General features: G+C 56.3%; 3 protein-coding genes across 5 annotated transcripts; 2 read left to right on the top strand and 1 right to left on the bottom strand.

The window, feature by feature from the left end:
* Nucleotides 1-500: 500 nt before the first annotated feature.
* LOC112394628 (serine hydrolase-like protein) lies at nucleotides 501-13141 on the top strand. 3 transcript variants are annotated; one of them, XR_003002180.1, is made up of 10 exons: nucleotides 504-766; nucleotides 880-993; nucleotides 1374-1415; nucleotides 1840-1859; nucleotides 2298-2372; nucleotides 3537-3646; nucleotides 4012-4091; nucleotides 9902-9936; nucleotides 11260-11518; nucleotides 12310-12445. XR_003002180.1 is itself a non-coding variant. In XM_024737418.1 (9 exons), exons 1-9 carry the CDS (start codon nucleotides 643-645, stop codon nucleotides 12394-12396), a joined length of 687 nt encoding a protein of 228 aa, XP_024593186.1. In that variant the 5' UTR covers nucleotides 504-642; the 3' UTR covers nucleotides 12397-13141. The 3 variants fall into 3 exon arrangements, 2 of the variants coding, with proteins under 2 accessions (XP_024593185.1, XP_024593186.1); XM_024737418.1 differs by lacking the exon at nucleotides 11260-11518 and having other exon boundaries at nucleotides 12310-13141; XM_024737417.1 differs by lacking the exons at nucleotides 9902-9936; nucleotides 11260-11518 and having other exon boundaries at nucleotides 501-766; nucleotides 12310-13141.
* Nucleotides 13142-13283: 142 nt separating this feature from the next.
* On the top strand, nucleotides 13284-15638 carry LOC112394629 (serine hydrolase-like protein). Its single transcript, XM_024737419.1, has 3 exons — nucleotides 13284-13618; nucleotides 14166-14262; nucleotides 15186-15638. Exons 1-3 carry the CDS (start codon nucleotides 13557-13559, stop codon nucleotides 15303-15305), a joined length of 279 nt encoding a protein of 92 aa, XP_024593187.1. The 5' UTR covers nucleotides 13284-13556; the 3' UTR covers nucleotides 15306-15638.
* A 137-nt stretch (nucleotides 15639-15775) lies between these two features.
* On the bottom strand, nucleotides 15776-23127 carry RRP7A (ribosomal RNA processing 7 homolog A). Its single transcript, XM_024737416.1, has 7 exons — nucleotides 23043-23127; nucleotides 21265-21407; nucleotides 19008-19133; nucleotides 18160-18277; nucleotides 17748-17845; nucleotides 17236-17434; nucleotides 15776-16107 (listed from the first exon to the last, which is right to left on the bottom strand). The coding sequence occupies exons 1-7, from the start codon at nucleotides 23113-23115 to the stop codon at nucleotides 16022-16024; spliced, it is 843 nt and encodes a 280-aa protein (XP_024593184.1). The 5' UTR covers nucleotides 23116-23127; the 3' UTR covers nucleotides 15776-16021.
* Nucleotides 23128-24439: the final 1312 nt, after the last annotated feature.

Here is a 24439-nt window from a genome sequence, read left to right as displayed (position 1 = left end):
GGCCTGGCCGCACTTGACCTCCCAGGGTTCCGGGAGCCCCAGGTCAGAGAGGCAAGTTCGCGGGCGTCTGCGGGTAGGCAGGTCTCAGGCCCGGCCGGGAGAGCCTGAAGGGTGAAAATGTTAGCCCTGGGCGACGGAGGAAGCAGCCCTGACTTGAGCAGGCCGGAGACAGTGTAGTGCCCGGTGGTCGGGACTGGAGACTGGGGTCGTGCCGCCCGCGCTAAATCCTCGCTCCACCCCATTCTCTCTGTGTGACCTGGAGAATGGCCTGCACCTCCCTGTGCCTCAGTTTCTGGGTTTGCGAAGGGACAGAAAAGGAAACTGAGGGTTGAGAGGTTTTACTAACTTGCTCAAGGTCACACAGCCAGCAAGTGGCGGAGCCCAGGCCTAGCTAACCCCCCAACCTATTCTAGAAAGTTCTGCTGTGAAGCCCTCCCAAGGTTTTCCTCACCCAGTGGACCCAGCTTAGCTTTCCTCATCTGGCTCTCTCCCCATAACCCCCGGGGGCAGCGCAGGCAGCTGAGCCCTCTGGGTAGTGCCAATGCTCTGGACACATTGGGTGTGGATGAGGGGCTCCGGAAGTGCAGGCTCCATGAATGGTCACTCTGTGTTTCAGGTCTAATCTCAGAGCTGAAGCTCGCTATGCCCTGGGGCCACATTGCTGCCAAAGCCTGGGGCTCCCATAAGAGCCCCCCAGTTCTCTGCCTTCACGGGTGGCTGGACAATGCCAACTCCTTTGACAGACTCATCCCTCTTCTCCCAAAAGGTGGGTGTGAGGCTGAATGGAAGCCAAGGGGTGAGGCAGTGGGACTGCAGGAGAATCAGGAAGGGGAGGTGGCTGACCTAGACGCCTTCCCCTACCCTTTCCCTCTGTCTCAGACTTTTATTACGTTGCCATGGATTTCGGGGGTCATGGGCTGTCATCCCATTATAGCCCAGGTTTCCCGTATGACCACCAAAACTTTGTGAGTGAGGTCCGAAGGGTCGCAGCAGGTGAGTAAGAGACAGAGCCTGTATGTTCATCTCTGTGTGTTGTGGGTGTGTGTGTGTGGGGGGGTGCTCTGGGACATGCCCTCATCCTTGAAGTTGGGTGTGGTGGCCAGGAAGCAACGCTGGCTTGGGCGTGACTTGGGGTCTGGCCCCAGTTCTGCCAGGAATTCATGGGTGACTTTGGGAAAGCTGGAGAGAGCTGGCAAGAAGAGCTCACTTCCCCCTGCGAGTTCCACCCCTGCTGTGGAACTGGGACTCCTTTAAGTGGGTTTCCTGAGTGGGGCATCCCAGATGCTGGGGAGGGATTTCCAGAGCACAGCGACTGCAGGACAGAGGGTGCGGGGAAGCTGGGCCCATCCAGACCTGGCTCCGTGTGTTTTCAGCCCTGAAATGGAACCGTTTTTCCCTCCTGGGCCACAGTTTTGGTGAGTACGCTTTGGCCAAGACCTGACTGGTCTTGGGCTGTGGGGCTGTGAGGAAGGGAGGGGAGTTGGTACACAGGTATCTTTCCCTTGCACTTCTGGAACCACAAGGAGAGATGGAGGGGGTTCATCAGACATTGACCCTTGGGCACCATGCCCTCTGGCGTCAGGTAGCTCCCCAAGGGACACGTGGCCCCGTAGATAGCAGTCTCCGGATCTGACGAGGGAAACAGGGTCATGTCTGATGCAGGGACCCCGTGGCCCCAGAGAGGGAGCCTCAAGTTTGATAGTGAATGCAGAGCCGGGCCTGCTGGTGGGGGACAGGAGCCTGGCCCCTGGCTCGGGGCTGGCTTGACCCCTGGGAAGGAGTTTTAGAAGGACTTTGAGAGCTGCGGAATATCAGCTAACTACTCTTTTGTCCCCCCAGGTGGCACTGTGGGTGGAATGGTGAGTAGATTACAGTGACCATCCCTGCTCCAGGTGGGGTGGTGAGAGCGGGACGACGAAGGGGAACTTGCCTGGAAAGGGGAGTGCCCCCTCACATCGGGAGTTCCAGGCAGCGTTTTAGTGACTGTGTCAGCTTCCTTTGTAGTCCCGTGATAATCACTGTTGTGAGGGCATTCCTGATGGAGTTAAGTGTTCCAGCAGTGCCCACCTCCTCCGTCACAGAGAACCCTGGAGTCCAGCCCCAGGGTCGGGATCTTGATGCTGGATGCAGACTGGGAGTAGGGGAGAGAAGGGTGCCCTGAAGGGATAGGAGATTCTTGCTGGCCTTTTGGGCAGCACCCTTTCCCCAGCCTAAAACACCGGTGTCCCCACAGGAAAGTGAGTCCCTTTCCCTGCCTACTCTCCCCTTCATCTTTCCCCTTTTGTGTCACATTATAGTTTTCCTGTATCTTCCCTGAGATGGTGGATAAACTTGTCTTGCTGGAATCCTCACCATTTATCCTGGAAACTAACGTAAGGACAGGGCTTTTCATGCATGCTGTCGCTGGGGTAGACCTGGGTCCGGTCCCAGGTAGTGCCCTCAGCCCTGCCTCCCTCAGTGGGGCGGGAGGAGGTGGCAGAGGGTAGACAAAGGGCCTCAGGGCCCCCCCCCCGCCAGAGGACAGGGTTATGCTACTTACACCCTAGGAGTGGGTAAGGAACAGGGCGTGTGGGCCTGGGTCATCCTTGGGAACCCTGTGTGTGGCCTGGAGTCTGCAGGATGCCAGGTGGGTCACGAGGCGGCAGGGGTGAGCGAGGGTAGAAGCAGTGGGTTGAGGAAGCTCTGGGGGCGCACAGTTGGGTGCGCCCACCTGCACTTGTGCTCAGTCAAGTACCTTTGAGCTGTGCACACAGTAGACCTGAGCGTGGACCCGTGGGAAAAGCGCTGACCCCTCTCGCCACCGCCACCACCACCACCAATGACAGCAACCAGTGCTATCTGCATCTGAGTGCTGGCTCTGCCGTTTCCCTGCTCTGTGACCCTAGGCAGGTCACTTCGCCTCTCTGGGCCTCAGTTTCCTCACCTGTAAAATGAGGAGGTTGGAGTAGAGGACTGTGGAGGTGCCCTCCAGCTCTGACAGGGGGTCCCTCTGTTCCCGAGGGCTCAGCCTCGCACGGGTCCTTCATCAGTTTCAGTTCTCTTGTCCATAAAATGATCACAGATTCCATAAGGGCAAGGACCGTACGTAGCTGTCTCTTTACCACCGCCTGCCGAGTCCCGGCACATAGTAAGTGCTCGATAAACGTGCGTCGCGTGAGCAGAGAGCTCGTAGGTTACTGTGAGGGCTCACCGAGACAGCGGTGGCTGCCACTCTTGCTTCTTTACCGGTTTCACCCACTGAGTTGACACACACAGTGCCCCCGGGGGCTTCCTCCATCTTCAACCTGATCCGTCCAGCTGTCCCGGGCCTCAGGCAGGGCTGGGCTGGCTGTGACCGAGGCAGTCACAGGGCTAACTGGCAGGGACTGATCCCATGCCGCCGCCCGCTGGGTCAGAATGCATCTTGGGCCAGGCGGGTGTGCAGCTGAGGGGCTCTTGAGGGTGGAGGGTGGGGCTGGGCGAGGGAGCAGGCCCCTTTGCGTGCGTGCAGCTGGGAGCCCCGCCCTGCCCACCCAGCAGAACCCATGAATCCTTAGGAACTGGAGAACATGCTGACTTACAAGCGGAAAGCCATAGAGCACATGCTGCAGGTGGAGGCCTCCAAGAAGCCCTCGCAAGTGGTCAGCCCGGAGGAGATGCTGCAGGGGTGGGTGCCGGCGGGTGAGACCGGTAGCGTCAGAGGCCTGGGGGAGCTCTGGACCACGGAGGGAGGAGATCTCTGGGGCACGGAGGAAGCTTCCTTCTCCTACTCGCAAATCCACAGCAAGCCTGCTTCTCCCTGTGCTCACCTGGCGCTCCTTAGCCGCCCCAGCTGGGGCTTGAGCTGCATTCTCTCCACCCCTCCGCATACTCTCTGCCCCCCTCTCCACACACACACACACCCACACCGATGCGAACATGCCCATCGGTACAGGCCTGTGTCCTAGTGGGGTAGCCTTTTCCCTGCCCTCCTCTCCTTTCATCTGGCCTCCCCTGCCCCAAGGCATCCAGTGTCCTCCTTGTCTCCCCCAGGTTCCTGAAGAACAACAGTCATGTGGGAGAAGAGTGTGGGAAACTCCTCCTGCAGAGAGGAACCACACAGGTGGCCACAGGTAAGGGACTCGCTGTCCAAGGCCGTTGCTTATTGGCACTGTGCTTACTGAGGGATGATGATGGCTAGGCTTTATGGCTGCTTGCTCTGGCCAAGGCATGATACTTAGTGCTTTACAAAAAGTATCTCCTTTAGCGCTCCTACTGCCCTATTTTCATCCTGTTTAAAGCAGGGGAAACTGAGGCTCAGAAGGGCCAAGCGGCTTGTGCCAGGTCAGGCGGCTACTGCCTATCCTGGAAAGCCACGTCCTGTGGGGAGCTTGGTCAGGGGTCTTGGGACTAAATGTTGGGGTACAGCACAGCCCTGCTCTGCTGATCCTGTGTGGTGGGTGCCTGGTGTCTGAGGCTAGGCTTTGAGGACTCCCATGGGGCAAGCGACTTTGAAGATGGTTTTCAGAATGGAGAAGTGGAGTTGGGGGCACCTTGGCTTCAGGGCAGCATCAGGCCTGTGTTTTCTACACTTTATTTCCCAACATATTCATTGAAGAAACCTTTTACTCGGAGTCCGCTCTGTGCCCAGCCCCTTGTGAGGCTGCAGGAGCATGGTGAACCAGAACAGACATCCGCCCTCTCCTGGTGGCCCATTACCCGGCCAGCACAAGTCCAGAGGGCGCCATCCACAAGCGCCCTTGCTGGCAGCGACTGCCCCAGGAACTCAGAGATTGTGGGCAAGCTCCTTCCCACAGTCAGACTCCCTGGTCTTCTTAGGTGACTTCAGTTTGTAAAGAACCAAACGAGGCAGGGGTCAAAACCCCAAATGCCTGTGGGAGCTGAACAAGTTGTGAAATTATGCCGGCTGCTGGGAGTGGGGCCGTGTGAAGTGGTGGGGATTGTGGCACTGAGACCGTGTGCCCTGCAGGAGGGCGGCTCCCAGGGCTTATCACATGGGAACTCGGGGCTCCTGTGGCCAGAATTTCTAGCTGCTCAAAAGGAGCCAGAGGTCTGCTGTGCTGTAATTTTTTTTTTTGGCCGCACCACGTGGCACGCAGGATCTTAGTTCCCCAACCAGGGATCGAACTCGTGCCCCCTGCAGTGGCAGCGCGGAGTCTTAACCACTGGACCGCCAGGGAAGTCCCTGCTGTGTTGTAATGTTTCTCAGAAGTTGCCAACACACCATTAGGTCAAGTGGAATATACCTAAGGGGGTTGGAGACCCGTTCCTGTCTTGGTTACCATCTCTGAGCGTTTGTCTGGTCCTCCCTGCAAATCCGTCATGGAGGAGGGAGGTCGATGGCAGAGGGCGTGGGCCCCAGCTTCCCTGATGTGCTGGTACAGATGGCGGGCCAGAGGGGCCCCCGTGCGGAAGTGGGCTAATCCAGAATTAGACATGCACCTGGCCTGGGAAGCCGATTTGGCCAGCCCAGGGTCACATGAAACAGTGAGCAGACGTCCGCTGAGCCACTTGTCAAGGGGGTGGGCAGAGGAGGTGGGAGGGGTGGGCAGTGGGCAGGCGGCTGGATCGTTGTGTCGGGCCCAGCCCCTCCGCAGCAGTGTGGCCCTTTGAGGCCCGGGGTTAACCTAAAAGAAGACCAAGCCAGCCTCCCAGACCCAAGTGGGCGGGGTGACAGCGGGGGAGCCGGCATTCCAGGACCGTCCTGAGCCCGTTCCCTCAGGCCCCAGAGCCTCCGAGAGCCCCCATTCCGTTCTGGAGCCGCACACACCTCCGTCATCCAACCCCATACCCCCCAACTCTGAATTCCTTCCCTAGGGCTGCCGTTACAAAGTCCCACAGATGGGGCAGCTTCAACAGCAGACGTTTACGTTTACTGTCTCACTGTTTCAGAGGCCAGAAGCCAAGGCCAGAGCGTTGGCAGGGCTGTGACAGGCTGTCTGTGCCTCTCTCCTGGCTTCTGGTGGCCTCAGGTGTTCCTTGGCTCATGTGTGACCCTCTCCCCACGTCTTCACAGAGTGTGAGGTGAGAGCGCTTTGGAAAAAATAGCGGGTAAGGGGGTCAGGATGTTCAGTAGAAGGGCCTGGGTTGGCCTTGTGGAGAAGGTGACTCCTGGACCCCATCATGCAGATGAGCTGCCGGGAAGGGCTTGGTGCACGGGCTCCATCAGGCTTGTGGGAGAAACGGGAGGCGGTGAGCCAGGGCGAGGAGGGAGGCCAGCTCCTATCTTATCTACCTCTTATCTGCGTTCCCACCACAGCCCTGGCCCAGGCCTTCAAAATGAGGTCAACGTGTTAGCGTTAGCGTGAAGGAGGGAAGGTCCAGCTCCGGGTGGGGTTAATGACCAAGGACTGTCTGTTGTCAGCATCCACCGCCTGCAGCCGGCCCACCATGGGGGTGCTCAGACCCTGTCACAGGCTGGGCTGCGCTGGGGCTGCGGGCATGATTTCTGTTGACTTACGCAGTTTAAACACAACAACTTGCCACGAGCGGGATTTTGAATAGGCTGCTCATATTTAGAATAGAGAGAGTTTATGTGAAAATGGAGATTTCCGGTTTCTTTTGAAAAATGGCAACACCTGGCAGCACATTCTGCCTTCCGCATAGGCAAGAACAGCTGCGCGGAGACCCTGCTGTGTGCGAGCGGGCGCTGCACCCACTCTGCCCAGCCTCTGCGGTGAGTCCGTGACCTTGGCAGGTCCCAGCAGAGGAAGCGGGTGGTACACCCACCATCCTGATACCTCCCGGTATCCACCAACACAGAGGCTCTCCAAACTCAGAGATTTTTATGGGGGCTTTATCACATAGGCGTGAATGATGGTTAACCCAGGCTCTAGCCGCTCTCCCTTCCCCGAAGGGCCGGGCTGGAAGTTCCACGTTCCTAATCATGGCTTGATCTTTCTGGTGACCAGCCCCGATCCTGAAGCCATCAAGAACCCACCAAGGGTCACCTCATTAGAACAAAAGACACTCCTATCGCTCAGGAAATTCCAAGGGATTTAGGAGCTCTGTGTCAGAGATCAAATGTTCGGACAAAAGAGGCTTCTTGCACTTTCACCACTTTAGGAAATAACAACAGTTTTTAGGAGCTCTGGCTAGGAGCCAAGGACCAGGACTAAAATATATGTTTTGTTATATCACAGTGTCACAGTCCCTAACTGTTGGCAGGGAAGTGGGGAGTCTATGATCCTGATAATATCTCCTGCATTCAAGACCATTTCATTTTTTTAAATTATTTAATTATTTGTTTAATTATTTATTTATTAATTTTTGGCTGCGTTGGGTCTTCGTTGCTGCGCACGGGCTTTCTCTAGTTGCGGCGAGCGGGGGCTACTCTTCGTTGCGGTGTGCTGGCTTCTCATTGTGGTGGCTTCTTTTGTCGTGGAGCATGGGCTCTAGGCGCACAGGCTTCAGCAGTTGTGGCACGAGGGCTCAGTAGTTGTGGCTTGCAGGCTCTAGAGCGCAGGCTCAGTAGTTGTGGCGCACGGGCTTAGTGGCTCCACAGCATGTCGGATCTTCCTGGACCAGGGCTCAAACCCGTGTCCCCTGCATTGGCAGGCGGATTCTTAACCACTGCGCCACCAGGGAAGCCCCTGGACTCCTTATTTAAGTGACATCTGCGCTGGCCCACTGGTCTGAGAAACACCATTCCTGCCCTCACAAAGGTCATTGACACAGGAGAGGCAGACAGAAGAGCAGCCGGCTGGGGCACGTCAGGATGTGTCAGGTGGAAGCAGGCTTGAAAAGAGCTGGAGGACTTGACCACAGGGAGGAGCGATTCTTAGGGCAGAGAAAACAGCACGATGGGGGTCCCCAATACCTGGGGGGTCACCCCACCCCCAAGAAAACCCCCTTTTTAAGTCTTTTCACATCCTCTCAGCACCTGAAACCCAGGCCTGGAGGAAGGAGGAGGGCAGTGAGCCTGGGGGCGGGGGCACCCAGGGGTCACCCCTGGTCCTGCACATGCAGCAGGGCCAGTCATCTGTGCAGGGAGGTCGTGGCCGGAGCTGAAGCCAGCCCAGAAGCCTCAGCCGCGGTTTGATCAGGCTGAGATGATCTAGCAGTGTGGAAACCAGAAAACCTTCCAACGACATGGTCCTTCTGAGTATTTGGAGTCACAGATGCCTAAGAACCTCTATCAACAATTAGCTGTGGGGCTTCCCTGGTAGCGCAGTGGTTAAGAATCCGCCTGCCAATGCAGGGGACACAGGTTCGAGCCCTGGTCTGGGAAGATCCCACATGCCGCAGAGCAACTAAGCCCGTGAGCCACAACTACTGAGCCTGTGCTCTAGAGCCCACGAACCATAACTACTAAGCCCGTACGCCACAACTACTGGATCCCACTTGCCTGGTGCCCGTGCTCCACAACAAGAGAAGCCACTGAAACAACGAAGAGTAGCCCCCGCTCGCCACAACTAGAGAAAGCCCGCGCACAGCAGCAAAGACCCAACGCAGCCAAAAATAAATAAATAAATTAAAAAAAAAAACAGCTGTGAATTAAAAAGAGACCAAACCCCTTGTTGTCCTGGAAGATATGATCTAGCAGAGGGTAAATGATAGAGTGCATTAGAAAGTGCCGGGAGGGACTTCCCTGGTGGTCCAGTGGTTAAGAATCCACCTTCCAATGCAGGGGATGCGGGTTTGATCCCTCGTCGGGGAACTAATATCCTACATGCCACGGGGCAGCTAAGCCTGCGCCACAACTACTGAGCCAACATGCTCTGGAGCCCGTGAGTCACTAGAGAGAAGCCTGTGCACCACAATGAAGATCCCGGGTGCAGCAGCTGAGACCTGATGCAGCCAAATAATAAATACTAAAGAAAGAAAGAAAGTGCTGGGAGTTATGGAGAGAAATAAATCAGCGGGGGATGGAGGGGCTCTGGTCAGATGTTTGTGGGTGTAAAGGGGAGGTCCAGGAGGCCTGGCTGGGATGGTGGCATTTGAGCAAAGGTGTGTAGGGAGGAGGGAGCAGCCTTGCTTCTCCTGGCCGGCACGTTCTCCTGGGGTGACCCACGTCACCGTATCATCTCCCTTTCTCACTCCCTGCACTGCTCACATCGGGCAGCCTCCAGGGTCTGAGATTCTGTGACCTCCCTGAGACCCTGCAGCCCTTTTTTTTGTTTTTTTTTAGCATTTATGCATGCATGCCTGCTGCGCCGGGTCTTAGTTGCGGCACGTGGGAGTTTCGTTGTGGCACACGGGCTTCTTAGTTGCGGTATGTGGACTCTTAGTTGCGGTACATGGACTCTTAGTTGCAGCATGCAGACTTTTAGTTGTGGCAGGCATGCGGGATCTAGTTCTCCGACCAGGGATCGAACCCGGGCCCCCTGCATTGGGAGCACGGAGTCTTATCCACTAAACCACCAGGGAACCTGGCAGCCCTTTCTTGAGAAGACATTGCCCAGGCGGGAACTGCTGGGTGTCCATCCTCATTAGGTGAGGCCAAGTTGCCCCCACTGGGACCGTGGCAGAGAACCCAGCTGGAGCTGGGACGACCCAGGCCTCTCAACCCCTCCAGCCTTTCTTTTTTGGCTCGATTTCTCTCCAACAAGTGAGGATGCGATCCTTAGCTCGTGGGCACTTCCTGGTGCTTAAAGATCCGAGTGAACATTTTAAGGTTCTCAGAGATGAGACTACGGTGCCGGGTGGGTGATTGTCCCACCGCCGTCATTCTGTGCAGCCCTCGGGATGGCCGGGGAGGCACCTGCATGGGCGTTCCTGTCCGTGGCAGGGTAGCTGTGGGCAAGCTCTGCTCTGGCTGAACCCCAAGAGGATGTTGGGGGTGGTCCCTGCAGGTCCAGGCTGAAGAAATGAGCCCTGGCTGCCCGGGCCCAGGGTCCCAGGGGAGCCGAGCTGAGTTCCCCCCCCCGCCCTGCACCCTGACAGGCGGCGCTGAGGCCATGTCTCCATTGCTTCCTTCCAGGTCTGTTTCTGAACAGAGATCGGAGGATCACTAGGGTGAGTGCTACTGTCTTCCCACCCTTCACAGTGTGCCTGGCAGCTTCTTTCTTTTTCTTTTTTTATGGTAGTAAAACATACATAGTATGATATTTATGCTATATGTAAATTCTGTGCCCAGTAATCCCAATCCTAGATATGTACCCGGCAACAGTGTGTGCTGTGTGCTCCATAAGAATTGTATGAGAACATTCCTGGCAGTTTTATTCATCATAGCCCCAAAGTAGAAATCACCCAAATGTCCATCAACAATAGAATGCATAAACTGTTATACATTCATACAATGGAACACCACACAGGAATGAAAAAAGCACATTTACAGAGCAAAAGAAGCCCAAACCAAAAAAGAACACAATGATTCTATGTATATGAAGTTCAAAAAGTGGCAAAATTGATCTAGGGGGGTGCCCTTGGAGAAAAACCCTGAAGGGAGCCTGCTGGGTGCTGAGGGGTTCCAGGCCTTCATCCGGGTCATGGCTGCACGGCCGCATCCGTATGTCAAAGGCCATAATGGGCTGACACCCAGGTCTGTGGACTTTGCTGTAAGTTATACTTGAATTACAAAAGAAAAATACAGATCTGAGGATGTAAGTGGACTAGGAAAAGGAAGTCAAAGGAGAGATGGAGAGGAAGAGAAAAAAGAAGCCAGAGGGACTTCCCTGGTGGTGCAGTGGTTAAGAATCCACCTGCCAATGCAGGGGACACGCGTTTGAGCCCTGGTCCAGGAAGATCCCACATGCCACGGAGCAACTAAGTCCGTGCACCACAACTACTGAGCCTGCCCTCTAGAGCCCGCGAGCCACAACTACTGAGCCCACGTGCCACAACAGCTGAAGCCTGTGCGCCTAGAGCCCGTGCTCTGCAGCAAGAGAAGCCACCGCAATGAGAAGCCCGCACACCTCAATGAAGAGCAGCCCCCCGCTCGCCGCAATTAGAGAAAGCCCGCGCGCAGCAACGAAGACCCAATGCAGCCAAAACATAAATTAAAAAAAAAAAAAAAAACGAGGCTGAGAAGCTGGGGTAGGAGGGGGTGATGGGCAGTTCACGCCCGAGCTGAGTCCTGGCACCACCTCCTGTTAGCTGTTGACTGTGACATAGGGACTTAGCGTTTCTGATCCTTCGGGGAGGAGATAATGTGTGGTGAGTCTGGGTGCTCAGTAAATGCTCATTCATTGGGCCTCGTGGTTGATAGGGGGGCCTCTGCTTCTGGAGAAGCCCCTGAGGTCACTGTGGCCCGAGGAGCAGGAGGTGGCTGGGAGGGGTTAGGGCAGAACGACGACAGTAAGTGGCTGACCAGGCAGCTGTGTGCCTGTGTCTTCACAGGAGTCGTAGCTTCATCGTGATGCTGTAGCACAACGCGACAGTCAGTCTGTGTGGGAGCTCTCTTGAATTAACCCACTCAGTACACCCTCACTGAGCCCCGCCTCTGTCGCGCCGTGTGCCGAGAGCTGTGAGCACAGAAAATCCTGAGAGCTTCTGCCCTCAGAGGCTTCTTGGCCTGGAGCGGCACAGTCCAATAGAAGTATCGTGTGAGCTCGTGTTAACGTCACGTCTTCTAGTGGCCGTATGAACAGTGAAACAGGTGAAATCAACTTTAATAATATTTTCTAACTCAGTGTATCCAAGGTGTCACCACTTGAGCATGTAATCAACATAAAATATTGAGGTATTTGACATTGTTTTCTTATACTAAGGCTTCGAAATCCAGTGTACAGTTTACACCTACAGTGTCTCAGGCTGGACTAGCCCCACTTCAAGCTCTCAGTAGCCACAGGTGGCGGAGGGTTACCGTGTGGACAGTATAGACCTAGACCTCTTAAATGGTCGTAAGACGGGGAGGTCAGGGCTGTGACAGAGGCCAGCAGTGGCTGCGGGGACGCCAAGGTGCACTCTCTGCACTGTGGCTTAAGCAGGTTTCTTTCTCATGGAAACAGTCAGTGGAGGTAAGTGGGCTGTGCTTGCCGAGAGTCCAGAGCCCAGGCTGGCTGGGCAGCGTTACAAGGCAGCCCGTGGACCAGGAAAGGAGGTGTGGAGGGGCCACGCCTCAGTCCCAAACCTAAGCCCAGAAGTAGCCCAGGTCACTTGTCTGCATTTAGTTGCATGGCCACACCTGGCTGAGGGGAGTCTGGGACATGTCTAGCTGGGCAGCCATGAGCCCAGGAAGAGGGAGAACAGATTTGGAGGTGGAGGGGGGAAGTCTCTGGCCTGAGGGAGTTAAAGCCCTCTGTTGAGGCAGTGATACAGTTGGACAGTGGGCTTGGTCCTGATTAGGTGGCCGAAGGGGCCCCCACTGTTCCCAAGAGAGACCGGTTTCTGCCCCCCGGCAATGCCAGGGCCTTGTGGTGAGAATTCACTGGGGTTTTGTCTCTGCAGCCAGAGTATTACTTCAATTTCATCAGCAGGGAGCTGTTTGTGCATTCCATCAGGAAGCTGCAGGCCCGCGTCCTGTTCATCAAGTAAGTCTGAACCAAGCGCCCCAGACAGAGGTGAGTGCCAGGAATCTCCAGGTCTCCTAGTGTGAGACCTCTCCACCATCTTTCTTGGGCAGCCCCCTGGCCGCTGGTGTGTGGAAGGCAGGCAAGGCAGTGGGAGGGCTTGGGCAGCTAGGGATGGAAAAGGACTGCACCGCACTTTTCAGCAGGTGTCTGTATCTGTGGGGGGCACACCCAGGTAAGGCAGAGAGACTGGCAGACACTGGAGTCTGGCCCTTGCCCTCCCCAGTCCTCCAGCCACCCCGGGCTCCTGACATCCCCAGGCCTACACTGCTCCTGTCTGCTGTCCTCCCTTCCCCCACCTGCTAGCCAGAAGCCATCCACTGCCTCTGGGTGCCACAGCACAGTGAACATCCTTTGGTGTGGCTTAGGTGCCACCACCCACTCCACTGCAGCCATCCTGGACTGGCAGGAACTGTGACTTCCAGGGACACATGTGCCGAGCACAGGGGTTTAGAAGGCATGGACTCGATAGGGCCAGATCCAGACCACAGTGAGATACACCGCACACCCCTAGGACGGCCAGACTCTAAAAGTGAGATAACAAGTGTTGGTGAGGATGCGGAGAAACTAGAACCCTTGCATGCTGCTGTAGGATTGTAAACTTTTTTTTTTTTAAATGGCTGCATTGGGTCTTCGTTGCTGTGCATGGGCTTCCTGTAGTTGCGGCGAGCGGGGGCTACTCTTCGTGGCTGTGCGCGGGCTTCTCATTGTGGTGGCTTCTCTTGTTGCAGAGCATGGGTTCTAGGCGCGCGGGCTTCAGTAGTTGTGGCGCACGGGCTTAGTTGCTCCACGGCATGTGGGATCTTCCCGGACCAGGGCTCGCACCCGTGTCCCCTGCATTGGCAGGCGGATTCTTAACCACTGTGCCACCAGGGCCCCTGGTATTGTAAAATGGTGCAGCCGCTTTGGAAAAGTCTGGCAGTTTCTCAAGCCATTAAATTACCATGACCCAGCAGTTCCACTCCTAGGTGTGTTTCCAGCATCTGTGCACACAGCAGCATCTTTCATAATGAATAGTGTTGGAGGCAACCCATATGTCCATCAATGGACAGATGATAAGCAAAATATGCTCCATCCATACAACGGACTATCGTTCAGTGACAAACGGAATGAAGCACTGATACTATGACATGGATGGACCTTGAAAACATTAGGCTAATTGAAAGAAGCCAGTCACAGAAGTCCAGGTAGCATATGATTCCATTCACATGCAAGTCCAAAGAGGGAAACATACAGAGACAAGGCCGATCAGTGGTTGTGGAGGACGGGGAGCTCTATGTGGAAACTGTAGGTGCGGGACTTTTTGTTGTTGAGGTGATTCATTATGTTCTAAAATTGACAGTGGTGATGCTTGCACAACTCTGAATATACCAAAATCCATGGAATTGTACACTTTAAATGGGTGAAATTATCTCCATAAAGCTGCTAACAGAGAAAGAACGCACGGACTCTGACCCCGTTCAGATCCCAGCCCTGCCATTCAGTGGCTGTGACCGTGGCCAGGTCCCCTGAGATAAACCTGAATTGCTTCACTTAAGCAGGCCTCAGTGAGCTGTGAGTGCCTGCGGGGACTGAATAACTCAATCCTGAATTAAACCTGGGCTCCAAGGGACCCAGCGGTGGGAAGATTGGAGGGACGCCCAGGCCCGTCTCAGTCTCAGAGCCTGGAGCCCAGGGCTGGGGGAGAACATGCAAAGAGGTGGTCCCAGATGAACCTTTCTTCTCGTTTCCCAGAGCAACCCAAGGGTTTTACGATCTGAGGAGAGAGAATGATGCCAACACGGAGCTCGTGCTATTCGTGACCAGCTCACTGAGATCCACCCTGAAAGAGGTGGGTACGTAGAGCTCAGGGCAGCTGGGCTTCAGGAGGGGCTGCCAGGCCGCCCCAGGCTCCAGCTCACCCCTCTCTTTTCTTGCACTGGGACCTCTGGTCTGGCCCTAGGTCTAACAGGTGACCCCCAGGAGCTACCAGGCCTCACTCCCTGCTGCGGTCCCTGGAGACCTGCGGTCACATATAAATCAGCGCAGAAAGCAGACTTCTCATTGGCAGAATCTCCTGGCTTTACTGTCCCCACGTGTTCCCTGTGCCACACCCAACTCAGCACTGCCACAGTTTCCTAGGGTCCCACATGGGAACAGATGACCAGTCTCATCAGTGGGTGCTGGCCTCCCAGTTGGAGGGCTGGGACATGTGCTGTGACTTTGCCCTTTGCCTGGGTTCCTGGGAGCACCTGGCATTTTATGACCATCATCCACCATAAACACCTGACCCTGGGGCCTGTGCAGACGACTGGGTGTCACTAGAGGGAAGCCCGTGTGGCTGGCTGGCCAACTGCAGTGCCTTCCTGCCTTGTCAGCCTTTCTCCCGAGCAAGGGCGAGTTTGAAAGGCTGATGGTCTATTCTTTTTGCAAGTGGACCTTATAAGATGCTCAGAACCAGCAGCAGCCCCGACTACCAGCCCCCTCCCCAGCCTAGCTCTACAACTTCAGCTCAGAATGGCCTAGAACCCCAGGGTTTGGGCTCTTCCCTCCCAGACAGGCCTTTCTCACTGGTTTTGAGCCAGGCCCTGACACCCCCCAGGGGGTGCTGTGACTGGGGCCCGCGAGGCCACGGGTCAGGCACTGCCAAGGCTCCTGTGGTGGACACTTGGAACCACTGGGAGGCAGCAGGCCATGGGAAAGCCCCAGTGCGCCAGAGGGGCCCACAGAGCCCTCCACTGGGTCACCTCACCACGTGTCCCCTCCCTTCCCCAGAGGTTCCAGTACGTGCAAGTCCCCGGCAACCACTACGTCCACATGAACCAACCCCAGCACATGGCTGGTATCATCAGCTCCTTTTTACAGAGCAAGGAGAGGATCCCAGCCCACCTGTAGCCCTGGGCCAGGGGCTACAGACACCTGCTCAGCCCCAGACTCCCAGTTCCCAAGCCCAGGCCAGGTGTGGTGGGGACAGGGCCCCCTGGTCCTGAAGACCAGCATGGCCAGAAGAGAATTCTGTGGCAGAGCTGGGGGGAGGACGGGGGAGGGGATACAAGATTCTGACACTAACATCTGTGACTTCAAGGGGGAGACGGTGTCTGGGTGTGGGAGTTACCTGTTTTGTGACTGGGTAGCAGGCAGAGGGAGGGGCTGGGATAGGCCCACCGGCCTTTTGTAGCCTTCTCTTGCCGCCCAGCTGGATGAAAAATAAAATGTTCTTGTATTCTTTCTGCGTTTGAGGCTGTCTCACTGCCCATGGGGCTTCTCCGTTAGGAGGAAGGGGAGAACACAGCAGACACTTAGCCTTGAGAGGAGAGTCCAGAGACAGGCTGGGGACAGAGCCCATGACAGGGAAGGAGCCACTTCCTGGGCCAGTGGCTTCCAGAGTCCAGGTCCTTGCGCCGGGCCCCAGGACTGCCGAAGCACAGGAACCAAGGGGTGACACTGTCCTGTACCCCACATCACGTGGGCTCAGATCTCTGGGGCTGACGTGTGGTCCCTCAGCCTGGGCACGGCCACTGAGATGAGTGTTGCAGGCCCTGTGTCCTCGCTGGCCACGCACTGCCACCCAGTCACCACCCCTCTCCACGGGGCCCGAGGGTGGGTGAGGCTCAGTAGGGTCGGAACTTGCGCTGGGCCCGCATCAGCTCAATCCTCTGCTTGTCCTCCTGGAACTTCTTGCGCAGCTGCGCGAGATCTGGGGCGAAAGGGGGTAAGACGAGACAGGGCCGGGATCAGACAGGCCGGGCGGAAGCTGCCCCCGCTGCCCCCCACTCGCGAGGGCAGCAGCCCCTCCCTCAGTCCCCACTCCCCGCTGGGGGCGCTCCGCACAGCCGCCCCTCTCCCCTGTCGCCTCTGCGGTGGGAACCGGAACCAGACTGCAGCCCAGTCGGAGGGCAGAGGCTGAAGTGGAGCAGAAGGGACACCCGAGGTTTCAGGCGGAAAATTCACCAGGTCGAAGAGAAAGCAGAGAAAGCCAAAAGGCACTTGCCCCCTTACCACCCCGCCTCCAACACGCCCCCCAAGGTGAAGGAAGAAGGTTCTGGGGCTGCTGGGAGACTCCCGGGACACCTCTCCCAGCCCCTCCTCACGGCAGCTATCAGGCGGGGGACGGGCGTCAGGAATTAAGTAAGGGTCCTCCACCCCGAGACTGCCACAGAATTCACGCGGCGACTCCAGTCACCAAGGGTGACCGGGTCGGGACGCCGGGTGTGGGGTTTTGAGCCCAAGGGGGGAGGCTGGTGGAGGCCCGTCAGGCGGGCCCAGAGGAGCGCAGAGCGAAGGAGCGGTGGGCATGGTGTGGGCAGAAGCAGTGAGGCAGGTGAGGGCGCGGTGTGACCGGGCGGCGGGGTCAGGGCCTCCCCCGTGCAAGGCCAGGACCCTCTCCCGGGTCCACGGGGAAGCCGTCCTGCCAGCAGGAGACCAGGTGGCCCGGGCCGCGAGCTCGGCGTCATAGCCCCCGAGAGCAGCCACATGTGGTCAGGGGCTCCCTCTGCGTGTGGCTCCTTGCTGGAGGCTGACAAGGGCCTGGAGGCGGGGCCTACATCCCAGGTGCCTGTGTAGCCTCAATACCCAGAGGCACCCGCAGCTGCCTCGGGAGCAACAGGGAGCCCACGACACAGGGACGCTGCCAGGCTGGGACCGTAACCCCAGAGCCTGTTAGGAAGTCTGCGCCCAAGAACACCCTACCCGCCCGCAGGCCTGGCGCCTGCCGTCAAGAACTCCGTGTCTCGCCAGGGCTGGCAGAGCGGCCACAAGACCGCGTTCACAGCCTGGGCGCCCAGGGCAGGGGGCCGAAGAACAGGGGCCTGGGGCGCGCCCTTACGCTCCATCTTGGTCTCGCGGTGCTGCCAGGCATAGAAGTTGAGCAGCTCCTTGCGTGCACGCTTCCGCTTCTCCCTCTCCAGCACCCGCAGGCTGGCCGCCTCTGTCCTCGGGAGCACCGGCCGCCGGCCGCGGCGGGTCACCTTCACCCAGCCCTCCTCGTCAGGGACCCCTTCCTCCTCCTTGGCCTTAGCCTCCTCCTGCAAAGAACGTGGCCCTGGGATGGGCAGGTGCCTGGGAGCCGCCCTGCAGCCCCAGGAGCACCTCACCTCCCCATCTCCGCTCTCCCTCCCGTGCCCAGGACCGCCCTGGCGCTGCACCCAGCACCGTGTGAGCGGCTGAGTGTGGGGGAAGGGCGGGGGGCAGACATGCCAACGCTACCTCCTCCTCCACCCTCGACCGTCCTTTCCCTAGAGACCATTCCGAGACTAGACGTTACCCAGCCAGGAGGCCCAGGGCTCAGCAGAGAGAGAGGAGCCTGGACTCCACCAGCTGCCCATGCAGAAGCCCCACCTCAGCCATCTTCTCGTCGTACGTCTCCATGAACGTGTCCACCTCGACTCTCAGGGCCTCGGGGTCCGGCACCGAGTCTGCGTAGTCTCTGATCCACTCTGAGGGAGGAGGGAGCGAGAGAGAGACGGATTCCAGGCCCGCCCTTCGGGGCCCCGCCCAGGACCTTGCAGGCCAGGTGGGATCTTCTTGCACAGGCCGCAGGCAGGGAGACTCGTGGGCCAGGGTTCAGGGCGTGAGGAAGAGCCTAGTGGTGGCAAGCTGGGCCCTCACCTATGCCCACCCCGAGTGCCAAGCTCAAGCCTCCCACATCTGCTCTGAGGGCGAGGGGACACAGCAGACGCCAGCCCACAAAGCTCCCCTCCCCGACCCAGAGCCCTGGAAGGAGGCGCCCGCTGGCACCCGAGGTACTGACTGTGAATGCCGCTCTTCACAGGGTGACTCTCTGTCGAGACCAGCAGAGGGCCCTTCAGGGCCAAGGCAGCTGACACCCCACGTGGCTTCTGGAACACCACGTAGGCCACCTGGAACCCCTGGGAGGAGGAGAGATGTCAGTGCCGGGAGCCTTCCCATCCTCCCAGCCATCCCAGGCCTGGCCCAAGGGCTCCCCCCTGCCCTCAGCCTGACTTGTCGCTGGGCCGGGGGAGATGTGCTGGGCTGTTCCTGAACGTGAAGGTAACCAGGAGGTTGTTCTAATCCAGGGGAGGGGCGGCCACACTCCTATTTATGCAACTTCTGCTAAAAATGACCCGATCCCACCTCTTCACCAGGGAGAGGTGAGACACTCAGGACTTTTGTTCCAGGTGTGGGAGGGACTCAGGGAAGAGCATGTCTCCCTGGGCCAGGAGTGGACAGACAGATGGGGCGCTCACTAGTTCAAACTCCACTAAACAGGAGGAGGTGTGGACTCAAGGCACACAGGGAAACAAGGCCCAGGCCACCAAGCTTAAGAAAGAATCGACCTCAATGCGGGACGCAGCGGGTGGCTCAGGGAGGCCCCTTGGGCAGTGAGCAGAGATGCCCCTGACCTTTCACCCAGGACAATGGAAAGAGCCAGACAGGACACGGCAAATCTGGGAAAGGAGTGGAAGTTGTTTACCTGACAGCCGTCCTAGACCACACAGGCCAGGACTGGCCTGAGCACAGGGAACGCTTGCAAGTCCCACTGCCACCCCTGACACCACCTTCCCCTTACACACTGGGGACACTGCCCTAGCCCGACCCACACCATCATTCAAGCAGACCCCAGTAGTGGAGGCTTACAGGAACTGGCTTGGGGTGAAAGAACTTTGACTTTGGCTCCTTTGGGCTCTCAGCAAGATCCGGCTTCTCCTGTAACTCCACCGACTGGACAGGGCCGCAGGGGGACAGCAGGCGGGACAGGCACTCCTGCCGTGGCCGGAGAGAAGCACAGTATGAGCGGCTACAGGGCCTTTCTGGAGCCTCCCTCTGCCCTGGGCAGCACTGCCAGGGGACCGGGTCCCAGAAGGTCTCGGAGTCCAACCTGGGGGCGTGCACAGACGGCCTGGGCAAGCCACCACCTCCTCAACACAGAGGTCACAACCCTGGCCCCCCACGGCCCCAGACAGCAACCTTGTGAATTTTCATGTTCAAAGCTGTGGGTAAAAAGTCCACTGGCAGGGGACTCGGGAGGGAGGACACAGAGGTGAGACAAAATTCAGGTATAAGCTTTTCAGCTTTATGACAGGACCCTGCTAGAAGCACGTGCCCAGGATACGCTTGGTCTGTTCCTGAAAGGGATTTCTCCGTTTGAAAGTGAATGATCCGGGACTTCCCTGGTGGCGCAGTGGTTAAGAATCCGCCTGCCAGTGCAGGGGACACGGGTTCGAGCCCTGGTTTGGGAAGATCCCACATGCTGTGGAGCAACTAAGCCCGTGTGCCACAACTACTGAGCCTGCGCTCTAGAGCCTGCGAGCCACAACTACTAAAGCCCACGTGCCTAGAGCCCGTGCTCCGCAACAAGAGAAGCCACCGCAATGAGAAGCCCGCTCACCGCAACTAGAGAAAGCCTGTGCGCAGCAACAAAGACCCAACGCAGCCGAAAATAAATAAATAATAAAATAAATTTAAAAAAAGTGAATGATCCGTAAAGTAGGAGTGGGTTCTCAACTTCTTTAAAAAATTATTATAAGAACAGGTGGGGACATTTTTACTTTTATTCTGAGTACTCTGATTTTATACGAAAACCAACTAAGTTTTACTACCTGAATCAGCCATTGAAAAAGAGTTAAATCTGGGAATTCCCTGGCTGTCTAGTGATTAGGGCTCCATGCGTCCACTGCAGGGGGCTCGGGTTCAATCCCTGGTTGGGGAACTAAGATCCCACATGGCGCGAGGCACAGCTGGAAAAAAAAAAAAAAGAGTTAAATCTACTCCGTTGGAATCAGGATGCTGGTTATCCTTGGTGGGGGTAGGGGCAAGACGGGACTTCTGGGGGTGGGGTGATGTTCTGTTTCTCCACCTGGGTACTGATGACACAGGTTTACTCGGTTTGTGAAATGAGTGAGTGCTACACTTGGGTCCAGGCCCTTCTCCACACATACACTAGTCTTCAGGAAAGGTTAAAAATGACACCCTCTCCTCTCACTGTTACTTTTTCTCTTTAACTGTAGAGGAATCTTTTAGAAATTAGTATTTCTTTTCTGTAAAAAAACATCGAAAATCCAGCAATTCCCTTAGTTTCTCTTCTGTAAAATAATGAAATACTAAATTTAACAGCTTTTGTGAAAAAAAATTAACAGACATGTCTGCATAGTAGACTCAGAGGTAATTTTATTTTCTTCTACTTTTCCTATTTTTTACTATGGACATGTATCAGATTTTTATTTTTTTTAACATTTACTTATCTATTTGGCTGTGCTGGGTCTTAGCTGCGGCACGAGGGATCTTCGTTGTGGCATGCAGACTCAGTTGCAGCATGCGGGATCTAGTTCCCCAACCAGAGATCGAACCTGGGCCCCCTGCACTGAGAGCACGGAGTCTTAACCACTGGACCACCAGGGAAGTCCCGTCCCTCAATTTTTTTAAAAAAAGACAATGATTATGTTGTCAGATGTCACACAAGTAGTTGGCGCAACTTCCACAATACTCGAGAAAAATGTTTGAGAACATGTGTCTCTGCCTTCGCATGGAATTATGGTAGACGGAGACAGTTATGCATCGATCGCTTGAAGCAACAGAACATTTCAGCTGTATTATTAACAGTACCTGCAATGGACATGTATCAATTTTATAATCAGGGGAAAAAAATACTAACTCAAACAATTCTGGGTAACATACAAAAAGCTCTGGGTTCCCTAGAGAATTATATTTTCTACAACACGCCTTTAAAAGGCCAATCTCCTGTCACAAGAGAGGCAGCCTTACAGATACCACCCCTCAGGGCTTCAGTTAGCTGTTTCCACTGCACCACTAAGGACTCGGTGGGGGGCCCGTAGGAGCCCAGTTCTGCCTGGAGCCCCCGCCCCAGGCTCAGGTTCCCTCCCAGACACCAGTTTACCTCTGTGCAGTATGGGGGCACATTGAGGACAAAAAGGGTCCGTTTCTGAGGCCAGGAAGACTTGGTGCCTTCTCGAACTTTGTGCTCTCTCACATAGAGGTAATGAGAAGACTGCTGCTTTTCAGAGAATTTGATGGGAACGGCTGGAAGGAAAATGGGGGCGGGGAGGGACAGCATGAAAGTCAGGTTCAGGCTGTCCGTTTCCAGTCCTGTGTGTCTGTCTGTCCATCCATCCTTCACTGAGCCCTTCCCTAGGCAAGGCCTGTGCAGGGTATTATGCAGGCTGGGAGGGTGAACAGATAATCTGCCCAGAAAGGGCTCCCAAGCTTGCGGGAGAGAGAATGTGAACAGGATGCGAAAGGAGAGAAGTTCCAACTCCACTGCTCTTGGGGTAAACAGCCAAGTCCTTACCGTGGCCGCCGCTGCAGCCTCTTCTCACTCCACCCTCCCCCCTCCACACCACATGCTGGCCCCTCCGGCCTCCTCTCTGTTCCTCCAACAAGCCAGGGCCTCACACATGCTCTCCCCTTCCTGAAACATCAACCCTCGTCCTTCCACCCATCCTTCAGGTTTTCACTTCACTTCCTCAGGAGAGCCTTACACGCCAGGTTAGATCCACCTGCTCTGCGCCTTCTTACCTTCTCTCATGGTCTCTATGTCTCTATTTGTGTGATTTTTTTTTTTTTTTTTTTTTGGCCACACCATGGCATGCGGTATCTTAGCTCCCCGACCAGGGATCGAACCCGTGCCCCCTGCAGTGGAAGCGCGGAGTCCTAACCACTGGACCGCCAGGGGAGTCCCTTGTGCGATGATCAGGATGATAGCTGGCATTCCCATAAACTTTAACCCTCATCAAGCTAAGGACGGTTCTGCTTTTCTCACCACCTTCTTCAGAGCACTGAGGATACAGTTGCAACCCCTGCGCTCAGGAAGCTCACATGGTGAAGGGAGAAAAGGACAAGTAAGCATGTAACAAGGTCGTATCAAATAGGAAGGAAACACACAGAGTGAAGTAGTGCAGGGTGATGGGTGGCAGAAGCCTGAGGACAGGCCATCGATGGGGACCAGCTCTTCGAGGAAGAAACATTAAAGCTTAGACCAGAATGACAGGAAGCCGCGTAACAGCGCAGAGCTGTCTGAGGAAGAAGACCCAGTAAGTCACAAAAACGCTGAGGGTGTAAAGAGCTTGTTGCCTCAGAGGAACAGAAAGACAGAGCTGTAGGTTAGCAGGAGCCAGGCTATGCGGGGCCACGCAGGTCAATGGTGGGAAGTGTGGATTTTGTTTTAGGTGCTAACTTTAGCCTCTGGAGGGAGTTCAGTGGGTATGGGCGTGTGAGGCAAGCTCTGATTTAAATCTGACTTTAGAAAGAACATTCTGGCTCCTGGGTGGAAAACGGAAGGCAGGAGAACCAGTGCGGAGGGCACAGGCCAGGTGAGCGCTGAGGGGGCTGGACTAGGAACTGCAAAGGGGAGCTGGTAAGCGGACGGGCGCACCTCAGGGGGAGAGTGTAGACGGACGCGGGTTCGCCCTGGGAGAGTGTAGACAGGGGTGGCTTCACTCAAGGGAAGCGTTAACCAAACTAGGCTCGTCCCGGGCGAGTGGAGCCAGATGGGAACAGGGCGCCGCGCGGGTCTTGGGGGGCCCCGGGCCTCACAACCTTCCGGGCCTCATGTCCAACTGTGTGGCTGCTCCTGGGGGCCCAGAGCCACTGCCGACCCCGAGCCTCCTCCCGACGAAGCCTGGCCATCCCCCGGCCCCGCGTCCCGCAGCCCCTCACCTGAGTAGCCCGGCGGGCTCAGAATCCCCTTCTCAGACTCCCGCGCCGCACGCTTCCTCCCGCGCGCCACCATCTTGCCAACCGGAAGCCGCGGCGGCCGCTGGGAGTTGTAGTTCGGCGCAGGGAGCCGTTTCCGTGACGACGGCGCCGCCTGGGGGCCCCGCCCCTCGGTTCCAGGCCCGCCTATCCCGGCCCCTACTCCCCGACCTCCCCGCCCACTCCCTCCCGCCGTCCTCCCAGGGCGCCACCTTCATTTGCTCGGATTAAAGTCTGCGCGTGAATGTGGGGGTAAATTCCGTAGAGCTGGGCCGCTCACGGGTGCGACCTCTACTTTCCGTTCATTCATTAATCCATTCCACAAATAGCAGTGAATACTCCTGGCACTGTCCTCAGCGCTAGAGATACAGGGGTGAAATAAAATAGAGCCTTCCCAGAGTTTATTTTCTAACGAGGGAAAGAAACTATGACCACAGGGACTTCTCTGGTGGTTCAGTGAGTAAAACTCTGCGCCCCCAATGCAGCAGGCCCAGGTCCAATCCCTGGTCGGGGAACTAGATCCCGCATGCATGTCACAACTAAAGATCCCGCATGCCGTAATGAAGACCCGGCGCACCCAAAAATAAACAAATAATTTGAAAAATAATAATAATAAAAAAGAAACCAGTAAACATCTAAGAAGCAACATATAAAGCACACGCAGCAGTGCAAAGTGCGGGGAGTGTGGTGAGAGAAGGTGTTGTCATTTTAAGTAAGACGAAGCCCTCATTGAAGTGACATTTGAACAAAATACTGAAGGAGGTGGGGGAGCAGGGCGTTCAGGTGAAGAGATTCTGGGCAGAGGGAACTGGCGAGGGGCCCTGAGGCTGGAGCCTACCTGGTGTAGTAGAGACATAGCGGAGAGCACAGTGAGCCAGAGGAAGAATCGGTCAGGGGGCAGGGGGCTTGGTGGGTCAGGTAGGATCAGGTAGGCCACTGGAAGCACTTTAACTGTTACTCTAAGTGTGATGGGGGCCACTGTGGGATTTTGAGCAGAGAGGAGTCACTGTATTACAGTTAGACTGTGGGGGGCAAGGGCAGCAGCGGGGCTGTTTAGGACACCATCGCAATAATCTGGGGGAAAGATGATGGCTTGGTCACCAAGGAAGTAGTAGTGGAGGTGGTGAGAAGTAGTTGGATTCTGGGTATGTTCTGAATAATTCCAATGGGATTTGATGACCGATCGGGTATGCAGTGTGAGAAAAAAGAGAGATCCAGGACTACTGCCAGGTTTCAGTGTCTGCGCAACTAGAAGAACGGTGTTGTCATTTACTGAGATGGGAAGACTGTAGGAGAGGTGGGCTTGGAGCAGGAAAGGGTGGGCAGATCTGGACTTTGCTGTGGACCACGTTGAGATGCCC

Source organism: Neophocaena asiaeorientalis, unplaced genomic scaffold, assembly GCF_003031525.2.
Source record: "Neophocaena asiaeorientalis asiaeorientalis breed wild unplaced genomic scaffold, Neophocaena_asiaeorientalis_V1.1 scaffold242, whole genome shotgun sequence".
Classification (NCBI taxonomy): domain Eukaryota; kingdom Metazoa; phylum Chordata; class Mammalia; order Artiodactyla; family Phocoenidae; genus Neophocaena; species Neophocaena asiaeorientalis.
The sequence above is the reverse complement of the archived record's forward strand: the minus strand, read 5'-3'. Positions and strand labels throughout refer to the sequence as shown.